The sequence below is a fragment of the Parambassis ranga genome, chromosome 16, assembly GCF_900634625.1.
Source record: "Parambassis ranga chromosome 16, fParRan2.1, whole genome shotgun sequence".
Lineage (NCBI taxonomy): Eukaryota > Metazoa > Chordata > Actinopteri > Ambassidae > Parambassis > Parambassis ranga.
Window position 1 is genome coordinate 12,289,678 of NC_041036.1, and position 11,501 is coordinate 12,301,178.

The window sequence follows — 11,501 nt, forward strand, 5'->3', positions numbered from 1 at the left end:
TGTGGTTGATTTGTGTGAGGGATTGCTGGAAGCTGACAGATCCTCCCTACTGGGATAGTGTAGACTGATGGATTTGCTAGAGGCACTTTCCACTCAAATGTGTAAAACACTGACAAGAGAATAACTATGTACCTCCCAGAGGTGTGCATCCTACTTTAATCAATCTAGTAGATTACTGGAGGCCACTTCAGCCTGACAGGTAAGCCTGTTTAATTTTACCTAAACAGCTTTATAGATCCCTTTAAGAGACAGTAATGGATTAGGTCGGAAAATAATTGTTTAGCTGCACCTATACAACAAAAAAGGAATGTTAATTAGAATTGGAATTGGAATTAGTTAATTAGCGGTGTGTCTCAAAATATAATTTTTACTGATACTGCTTCATTTCAAATGAAAAAAATAATAAATACAAACCACAGTTACAGGCAATTTAACCTTAGAGCTAAAGGCTATACAAATGATCTTCTTATGGTCATTGGCTTGAATTTGTTATTCTTTCTCTTAGTTTGTAATGTGATTACTATTGGAAACCTAGCTCAGGATATGTGGTTGGAGGTTAGTGGACATCTTTTTTGTTTTTAATGCAGAGTTAATGGCTTATTTAAACTGACTGAGGAGGCTCCTCTGTTCTGTAATAGTGGTGAGTAAATTATTTCATGCATCCTACACTCCTATCAGGATTCAGCTGTAGTTTTACAGTCTATAACATTGCATCTTTGTTCTACCTTGCTGCAATGTACACAGCACTGTCAAACAGTGGTTAGATTTTCTACTTTCGGTTGTTGATTTGTTTTGTGGCTTCCTCATTTTTTTCAGTTAACAGTTTGTGGCTACTGAGCCTGAACCTGGTTAGGACATGTTTCTGCTTTTTTGTATCTCAGACAGTAGAGAGATAATCTTTGTTTTAAGAGTCACAGTTCATCCACCGTCACTGCACTTTTCTGTGTGCAAAACCTTCCCAAAACCACACGATGGCAGCATTATTCCACTGAAAGTATTTTGTCCACGGCTCCTGCGTTGAGGATACAGGAGACTGAAGGAAGCAGGGGAGTTGTATACTTGTAGATATCATGATTTTTGGCTTTTAGTTGAAAACCTCCTGCTGACCATCACAGAAAACTGCAATATTAATGGATTTGACTCTTTTTTTTTAAATCAACTGCACCTTTAAAAACGGCATATGCTGAAAACAATAGTTTTTTTTCAAGCAAAACAAAACAAACAAACATCAAAAAGAGGCTGATTATGAGGAAAATGTTCATAATAAAACTACGTGTGAAAAGCGGAAGTGAATCTGTTTCACATCCGGGTGAGCCGCTGTTTACAGTCAGGATGGTGAACAGCTAACGCTATCTACCAGGGAACGAAGCTGTTATTAAATGTATATTGCTGGGCTGAAAATGGCGTCTCAGGTCCCAATCACAGTCAGAACTCAACCGACCGCGGTCAGTACTGCCGCTCTCCGGGGTAAGAAACGTCCTGGCAGTCCGGCGGTGTCGGTCGCTCAGCAGGCCACCGCCAGCGGCGGCACCGTTAGCGGCAAGAAGAAGAAAGGACAACCGGCAGCGACACCAACAACACTGACTCAAGTAAAGACAAACTCACACAGAGAAATGTTGCAGTACAAATTACTGACATGGTATATTGCTTTACACTGTCTCACACAGTTCCTAAACACACCAGCAGTAGCCAATCTGGTCTTCATCATCATCATCTTCATGGCATTCCAGCACTGTTACAAAAGTTATTTCACAGACAGACTAAATAATAATTTGTGCTTTATGTGTTTTGGATTGTTACTGAATATGTCACAGCCAGGTATCAGTCATGCCATCAATGATTCAGGCATCAGATTACGCAGTATAAGTAATCACAGATGTTCACACCATAAAACATGCGGCTTAAAATATGCTGTGTTTGCTCAGACAACAGGAGGAGAGACCGTGGCTGAGGTGAAGGCTACAGCATCAGCAGACAGCGGCCCAGCTGCCACCACCACAGAGTCCACTGCAAAGCCTCCACCTTTCAAAGACCACACGTTTATGGTGAGTGCCTGGGTTTACAGTATTTACAGTAGTTTATCTTTAGATTCCTTCTCATTTTCCTTCCGAATGGTGCCTGGCAGCATTCTGGGATTGGTGGAGCAGCAGCTGGCAAAAAGAACAGGACCTGGAAGAATCTTAAACAGATTCTGGCGTTGGAGCGAACTTTACCCTGGAAGCTTAACGACCCCAACTGTGAGTGTCTGTAGCTCCTTTTTACCTGCTACATTAGCTAAAATGATTGTTTATCAAAGCTCTGTCAGGTCAATTCAACATAATGTCAAAAACCATGCCTTTCAAACAAAATGATCTTGATTGGGCCACTTAGTCAGTACAGTTGGTCAGGAACAAAAGAGTTTTGAAAGTCTCATCTTTGTGTAAGCATGTTACAGCATTTTCACTATAATACAAATCGTGTTGATGTGCTTATCTTGTGATATACATTGACTTGTCTTTCATGTTTCTAGATTACAACATTGATGCCCCTCCTTCACTAAAACCAGCCAAGAAGTACTCAGACATTTCTGGGCTCCCTGTAAGAACAACATTTGAACAAATAGAGCATTACTTTGTGCCAAGTTTTGCATAAAGCACACATCTGTTGTTTTTCCTCAGGCAAACTACACAGACCCACAGACAAAACTTCGCTTCACTTCTACTGAGGAGTTCTCCTACATCCGTCTTCTCCCCACTGATGTTGTTACAGGCTACCTCGCCCTTCGAAAAGCAACTTGCATTGTTCCATGACAGCTGAAACCATGTAGCAGGTTTTATTTAAAAAAAGTGAACCTATGTCAGTGTAGGAAGTTGTCAGGCCACCTACAGAGAGCTGTCATGGGTCTGAATAACAGTGGGCACTTTCCTCTGCATGTCTGGAGTTCAGGATTTGGATGCACCTCCAATGCAGTAAACTGAGATTGATGAAGAGAAACATTGTTTAAAAAAAGCTTGAATTTTGTATTAAGGTTTGATATTCGAGTGTGTCTTTTTCACTTGTGCTTGTATAGATGATTTTTGTATGAATGACCATATCTTCTGTTGGAAATAAATACAAAGAAACCTTTTCTATCACAGTTTAGTTTTTCTTATAAGACAACATGTCGGACACAGCCCACCTCAGCTACTGTACCTAGTCTGCATACAAGCCATGCAAATATATCTTGGCTAAGTTAGTCTTTCTAAGAGCCAGGAGTCCTCTGGCAGGCCTAATTTCACAGGTGTCATATGTAAATGTAGCATCAGTTCTACATGGTTTTAATTCTGCAGCTGCATTTATGATTTATCCTCCAACTTGTAGAGTGAGGACGTCTCATTAATCACACGTGGCAGGCTAGCACAGTCATTTCCATTGTATATTTCATGCTGTTTTCACAAAGTTGATAAATGAGGTCCAACGCATACCTCACGAGAATGATCCCTGCTATGCAAATATTATGAATATAAAGGCACTGGCACAGTCACTGAGGAGCCTAGAACTCTTACCAACGGGTAAAGATTAGGTAGCAAATACACCAACTGGCTATTACTAATAATGAATAATATGTTAGCCTATAATTTTCACACATATTACCAACAATAGATGTACCGTTCTGCGTAGCAAAAACCTCATGTATATAAATTCTCACATTTATTGTCCAAAAAGCAATTAAAATACACGAATGAGTCACACTGTTGCAGAAATACAAGCATAAGCTATTTGTATTGGGTCTTAGTCATGGCTGAGTGCTACAGCGCTGCACTGTGGTGCAGCTGATGAAGGCAGTATAGTATATCTATGAGAGTGGAGACCAGCATTTCCATTCCTGCTGTGGCATCAAAACCTCAACATAGTGATTAATGAACAGCATCCAGGCTTTCTACTACCCAAGCACACGACCCAGCAGACTGTGTCTGTGTGTAACCGTGTGTATGCCTCTGTGTAAGTGTGTGTGCTTTTATGTTTTGAGGCATGTTTGCTGTGTTTCATAAAAGCTCTGAAGCACTATTAGGTTGTAATTATCGTGGGATTTGTGGAATTAATATTAGTGTAGTTCATAATAATGTGGTGTGATGCTACTTGCATTCATGGCACTACATGTAGATATTTATTGCATAACTGCACAACTTCTTCAACAGAAATGCAGTTCATGAGTTGAGTTTCAATCTTCTTATGACCAGAGACATCATGCAGGTGTACCTGTTGTTGCAACAACACCTTGTCACCACCTGGGTGCGCCAGAGCTCTGCTCATATGCAACCCATGCATTTCTAAGGTGTGTCAGAAAGGTCACAGCAGTGTACCCATCTAGGAATTATTAATTCTTAATAAACATATATTTAAACTTATAAACATAAATGTAAGCATATAAATGTGACTGCTACAGCACCTATCTTTAAAGCAAGAGTTTATGTTAACAGCATAGCTTCTAGAATTCATAATAAACTGAACAAAAGCTGATGATGATCATTGCTGATTTTAGTATGGGCACGGAAATAAACGTAATCAATTTAGCACTACAGCACAATCATACAGCATAATAACCATCATTAAGAAATTGATTGTGATGTGTTTTGATGGAGGATTTGGCACCTGCTGCACCGCACAGGATGGATGTTTTCAGCACACACACACACACACACACTGAATCAATGAGACACTACTCTGTCAATTTTGTGTTCTAGTGCTCGCTTTGTTGGACTTCTGCTGGTTTCTGCTACAGTGTGGAGGCACACCCGATTAACTAATGCAATGTTAGTGCATATTTACTCCCAGTACCTCATTTATTATATTTAACACATGCAGTTCTTTCAAGACTACTATTCACCTGAGTTTTTTGGACCTATAGACTAGATGTAATAAACAAAACTTACCACACCAAACAAGCCATCCCACTGCATTGCTCATCTGACATGTCTTACTTCTTAAAGTATACAAGAAAAATTCATGAGAGCTACCCTCAAATGTCAGGTCAGAGAAATGGACTACTGGCTCTGGTAAGCTGATCAATAGACCAACTTCAGTGCCTGCTGAGCCAGCAGGGGAACTTTCATATTTATGTTTTTGACCTATTGTAACAGCAAAAAGTAGCAGAGTGAACATCTTTACTCTCTTTACAAAGACACAACGTCTGATGCACCTTCTACATTTAAATTAATTGTCTGCAGCAGGTCAGGAGGCCCAGTGTTAATGATCTGATGACTTTATCTGACGACACACAGCAGTTACTCTTTATGAGAAGCAGAACTGAAGAGGGAAGCTTCCTCTGAAGAGTTAGTAAGTGAGAAAGCTCTGCGATGTTTTTAGAACAGCCAGAACCCAACTGCCACACCAGTCACATTCACTTTGTGCAGCTCTTGACAACACGCAAGTAGATGTGAAAAAAGGGCTGTGCTCAAAGAGCTCTGGAATTCTGGTTTTAATCCTCACATAACCCTCATTGTTGGAGAAGTGCAGCTGAAATCTAAATCAACAGCTTTTCTTAGACAGACGGACTCTCCTTGCACGTTATTTTAATGGTGTCAGACACACACCAGTAACAAGTTTACAACCTGACTATCATGACGACTGTTTCCAAATTTATAACTGACTGTGAATTGGTGTTTTCTTATCATGTGCCCTCCTCATGTCATGTGAAGAGTAGCTGTTGTGAAATAGGCCAGCTTTAATATGATGAACTATCTTTTCCTAAACTTATAGTTTAAAGCTTCAACCTATGAGTTACAGAAACGTGCAGCTTAAAATGAACATGAAGTGTCAGCGGGCCCCTATAGGGGACATGTCTGGAACAATGTGATGACCATGATCCACCCTTCACCGCTCTCCTTTTTCTACATCATCATAACCATTTTTTTCCATCCGTCTTTAATCACCGCTTGCAGCTATATTGGTTCTTTGTCTTCTTAGGAAGCCTTTGCCCTTCACCACCTTCACCGCTTTTGTGATCTATCACTGTCTCAACAGGAAAAAAAAACACATGAAAAATGGTGACTTAACTGTGACTTGTTGTGTCTTGGCTGCCCACACAGTGACACAGTTTTTATAGTTCATTTAGAAAAAAAAAACACACTGATCGCTGCCTCAGGGAGGCCCTCCGCTGTTATTTTTCTCATCTTATTTGAACGCCGTTGGAGTGAAAGCGATGAGTTACCAGTTGTTATTGGGCTGTAGAGGTCAAACAGCAAAGTGTCATCAGATAGCTAATCAACTCATTCAGATATCATTACACTGGGCTAAATCCCTGTTAATCCCTCTGAAGATTCAATCAGTGTTCCCTCACAGGTCAACTTGTTCCTTGCTGTGTGTATGTGTGCTCACATGTAGGTATAAGGGACAGAGAGAAAGGTAATTCTTCATGTTGATAGACAATGATTGTCCTTCAGTGGGCCACATTCACAGTCTCCTCTCTGTCCTTCTCCTTCTCTTCCTGTCCTGTCCACTCCTATCTCTCCTCTGCTCCTCACCTGGCTTTTCTATCTATCTCTATTGGCTGATGCTGTGCTGCACACTGATTGATAAGCCTTCCATCAGTCCTTCTGTCTGTCTGTGCCTCTTCTTGTATGTATGTATTATCTATTGCCTATCCATCTATCCATCTATCTATATATTTATCTCCTACAGTCTCTCTGTTGCTCAGATTAGCTCCATCCATTGCACACAGCCAAACCTACATTCAGGTGAATAAAGTGTCATTGGACAGAGAGGGAGGTAATAGGAGGGATGTGACCCTGCAACCTTCTCAACGACAGATGGAACCAATCTCACCAATCCGAGACAGGCCATCTATTCATACCTACCCACTGTGGTGTATTTATGTGTGTGTGTAATGATAGTGCCTGTCCATTCACGCGGCTGCTGGTGATGCAACTCAATGCCTCACTGTGCTTAAAAGCTATTACATGTCAAGACTGTGTGCTTTCAAACGTGTGTTTGTGAGTAACCGCACTCCTGTGCACTAATCTTTTATCACCAAGTCAGCTCCAAAAACCAGGCTACTGTCCGACTGCTGGTGTGTGTGAAAAAAACAATCTTCAATGACATTAAATTAACTAGTAAAAGTCTGTGGTGAGTGTATAATGCTGATTTTACACACAAATCTATACGTACTTTCTCATTGTATTTATTAGTAGGCTATATATCAAAAGTATAAATAGTTTTTAGAAAAGGAAAATAAAAAGTTACACCTAGCTGTAAAATCCTATATTTTGTGGCTGTAGAGAGAAGTTTATATTGATACAGCAGAGGCTTTTCTCCAATAACTAACCCCCCCCCCCATCTCTCTCCCTCCCTTTTTCCACACACACACACACATTTCTCCTAGCCATATCTATACACTGGATACAGTGCAGAGAGAAACAAGATAATTGCATTGACTTTAGTAGTAAAACAACAGTTAAAGACTGTAAGCATCTATTGTGTGTGTAATGTGTGTTTAAACCTCTCATCTATCCATATCTCTCTGCATAAGTACTCTGGTCCATTCTTTCTCAGACTCTGCTTGCCCTTGGAGAGCAGCAAACAGTACTTATTGACTTTAGCAGATATTGTGTGTGTGTGTGTGTGTGTGTGTGTGTGTGTGTGTTTGTGCATATGTAAGAGAAAGAGTGAGACAAAGTGGAGAGATGGAGAGAAGGAATAGCCCCAACACACACACATACACACCCACATATCCATGCATACACATACACAGTGAGATGCACAGTTAGTGTTTTGGGAGAGTGTGATGGTAAATGAAGCATGAAATGAAGAGTCAGAGATGTTAGAACATTCCTTCCCCAGGGAGCCTCTACAGCGGACTGACATAGACCGGGCCAAGATAGATCAGGACGGCCAAAACCAGACCTGTAATGTCACTGCATCAGCACACCCCCTAGTGGGGGCATCAGACTGTGTTCTTACATTTAAAGTTTATTGCACAAGCTTTATTACCACAGTGTTATTGTGGGTGAGGATTTACAGCATATGAAGGTGGAAGACATCTGTTTCCAGGTCCCTGACCTCTGCTGTGCTGGGAAATATCCACACCTTCTCAGCTCTGAGATGATATTTAAATATCTTTATTGTCCTTGTATAACAGAACTTTGCTTTGGTTACTCACCACATTCAGTGACTTGCACATTCTAATTGAGTTGATGTGTCTGTATAAGGGGATACCATGCACCAAAGCAGACCTCTGCCATACGACTGCTACAGCACCAACATTAAAAGTAAGTGGCATTCCCCTTTAATGGCCATTGCTAACATTATTATCCCAGTCTTGAGTGCCGTAGCAGGTCACTTAATTCTATTGGAGGCAGCTCCAGCCTGTCTCTCTTCCACCAGAGTCCATTACAATCAGGTCTTATCTCCTCTAATATGCTCTGCCGTTAATGAACAATCAGTCCTGTTAATGTCCTGCTAATTAATGGCCCATCAGCCTCTTCAGAGTGGTAATTAAGTGCCAGTTGAGGCGTCTAATTGGCATGATTTCTGATTGGATCGAGTCATGCTCGACCCTCTGGGACACAGGAAGTGAATTATAGCGTTGTCATCGTTGTGGAGAGGACTTTTACAAAGACTGCTGACTTGCTTGTTTAAGGAATAGAATCATCTTGTTAACCTGAGCAACTGTGAACTGAATGACAGTTTCACTTAAGCAACAGAGGACAAACTGTCAAATCTGAATGAAGGAACTGTCAATGACAGAACCAAGCATAAATCAAGATCTGAGAAAACTTTTCTCAACAAGTATTCATCCAGTCTACCTCAAACTCAGGTGTGTTAATCAAAAGTCAAGTTTAAAGCTGCATGAGAAGTTTTCTGCTGCAGTCTGGCAGACACACAATTTAGGTCCATGAGCTGTTGAAATGCCAAAGCAACTAGTGGAAGACAACTGCAAAATCATTGCGAAGCTAACTGCTGTCTGAGCTACGCTACACTCTTTGGCGGCGTTACAAACAAAATAATTTAAAACCTGAACTAAAAATTATATTAATGGCTGCGGTCACTTGATGACATAAAGGGCTGCCACCGTATTTTGGCAAAACAGTAAATCAGTACTAGAATGACAATTTAAAAAATCAGGACTTGAGAAAGATCTATAACCATATAGCCAGCACAGTTTTAGTACACCAGCTTCACACATGGCTGATGGTGAGCTTCACTAATTGGCTGTACTGAAAAAAACCTATGATATAGAAGATTTTCAGGCAAACACAGGTTCAAAACCAGCTAGAATTATGTGATGGATTCACACGGCTGGATGCTGCCTGTAAGCTGCTCGGTTAATTAGTTTGCCTGTTAAGAAGAACAGAAATAGCCAAAGGTTTAGGGCAAAGTTTAAGGCGAAGAGCAGGCTCGATATAATACAAGCTAACAGTGTGAGGTTGCACTTTTCACTCACATATGGCTGACTGGTTGCTTCAAGCTGTTGGATAATGAGTGAGAGAAAGGTAAAGAGAAAGGGGGGAGGGAAAGGGGGAAGGGAGGGAGAAAGAGAAAGACGTAGGAAGGAGAAAGGGGGAGATGGGGTGAGTTGGTTTTTATAATGAGAGGACAGAAGAGACAAACACCTGGGTGGAGAACGAGAGAGAAGGTTGGAGGCAAATAAAGACTCCATTTGGCTACTGTACACACACACACACATACACACAGTGTAATGCACAGAGTATGGTTGCTTGGAGCAGCTTGGGATAATAAGAAACACAATAAGATGGTTTTTTATAATGAGAAACAACAGCTGAACCACCGATGGCAGAGAGTAGAGTGAAGAGGGTTGCAGGCGATGGACAGCTCCACTTACTGTACAAAACAAGCTTCTGCACAGAAATAGAAAGTTGTTATGTGATACTTATACTTACTGAAAAAAGTATGGTAAGTGGAGGTACTTAATGCATCCCTGACTAAAAGTCTGGCCTTATATATGATGGGAACTGTAATGGAGAATTTGCAGACACATCGCTGTTGACTGGGAACGTAAGCACAAAATCAGTTCCACCTTCATTCAATCAAAGTCTGGGTGGTGTTGCCTGTAGTGAAACTCTCGTCACAGGACCTGCACATTCTACACAGTCTGTGGTGTGCTTTTATTAGTAGCATTTTGATTACCGGTATGTCTATTTTTATATTTCATCTAATTTTACCTAGAGTGCAGAAATAGATTTGAGAGTGCACAATTTATTTATTTATTTAATTATTTATATGTATTGATTGCTTATACATAAAATATAAACAGACTTTTTTTGATAGTGGAACATAGGACCTGAATGTTTCAAATGTAATGCAATGTATCTACAGTAGTCACTGTGACTTTTGCATGTGCACAGTATACACATTTGCATAGTTTGCTGTTGATCCATATAATGGATGGAAATGTTTTGATTGGAATGTACACAGTTAAAAAGTGAAAATAAGAATCGTTTTACACATACTGTACACCTGTGACAAAATGTCACATGCCATAAAAATAAAAGTAAATGCTGTGGATGCTCACCAGAGACTCACAACACAGAGCACTGGATGAAAACACAATGTTAAAGACAATGTTTATATCTACACACGTGAAGTATAGACTGGATACTGAAGTGTGTGTGTGTGTGTGTGTGTGTGTGTGTGTGCCTTCCCCCCTTTTTTCTCCTGGATAAGCACTTTGTTGTCCTTGGGAGACTGCTGGTGCTTGGCTTCTCGTGTACAGTCACCAGGCGCTGTTCCACTGAGCTGTGCACGTGAGGTGACCTTCCTTTGCCTCTGGCTCAGTCACGCTTCTGTGAACTGCTCACACACACACATATATACACCAATGAGGCCTGAGGATAACACACACTGTCCCATGCAATGTTTCAAATTGACAAACATCATGTGTTGTCCTTTTTAATGGACCAATAGAAAAACACAAACTACCATATTTTCACACATGAACCACTGTTCATTACACTGCCACCATGACATAGTTGCGCACACACAATGTGACATATAGCATCCATTGTCATCTCAAGAGGCCTCAGCTGGTGATGGTAACACAGGTGTCCAAACCAAGGCAACCACATTTTACCAGCAAATTCACAGAACTGTACACACACACACATCTCAAATTGACACATATATAAAATATGCAATACCTGCTAAACATTCAGGTCCAAGCTGTATAGTTGTCTACTATGTAACCATGTTGGAACTTAACTGACAATAGCATTAGATACACCAAGACTTGAGAGAGTGCACTAGGAAGCAATGGTGAGAAGTGCTTATTACAACAGCTGTACCACCTATGCACTTTTCTAAAGAGACACTATATAATGTTTGCTGATTATTGGCAACAGTGCCCTCTGTGGTCACAAATGGTAATTACAAGAACATGGTGATTAGCCAGCACGTCGTATAAGAAGGTCAGACTTTTTCCATGTTTTATGTCAGAGCTACACGTTCATTTGCCAGGCGACATAATGCTCCAAGACTTTTGTACTTTTGCACTATATCATTGACATCTGTAAGTCCAGAGAAGCACC

At 40.7% G+C, this 11,501-nt stretch overlaps 1 protein-coding gene across 1 annotated transcript; it reads left to right on the forward strand.

Annotated features, from left to right (window-relative positions):
- The first annotated feature begins 1,309 nt into the window (after positions 1-1,309).
- On the forward strand, positions 1,310-3,113 carry ino80c (INO80 complex subunit C). Its single transcript, XM_028425886.1, has 5 exons — positions 1,310-1,589; positions 1,926-2,045; positions 2,126-2,237; positions 2,510-2,577; positions 2,658-3,113. Exons 1-5 carry the CDS (start codon positions 1,380-1,382, stop codon positions 2,787-2,789), a joined length of 642 nt encoding a protein of 213 aa, XP_028281687.1. The 5' UTR covers positions 1,310-1,379; the 3' UTR covers positions 2,790-3,113.
- The last annotated feature ends 8,388 nt before the right edge of the window (positions 3,114-11,501 follow it).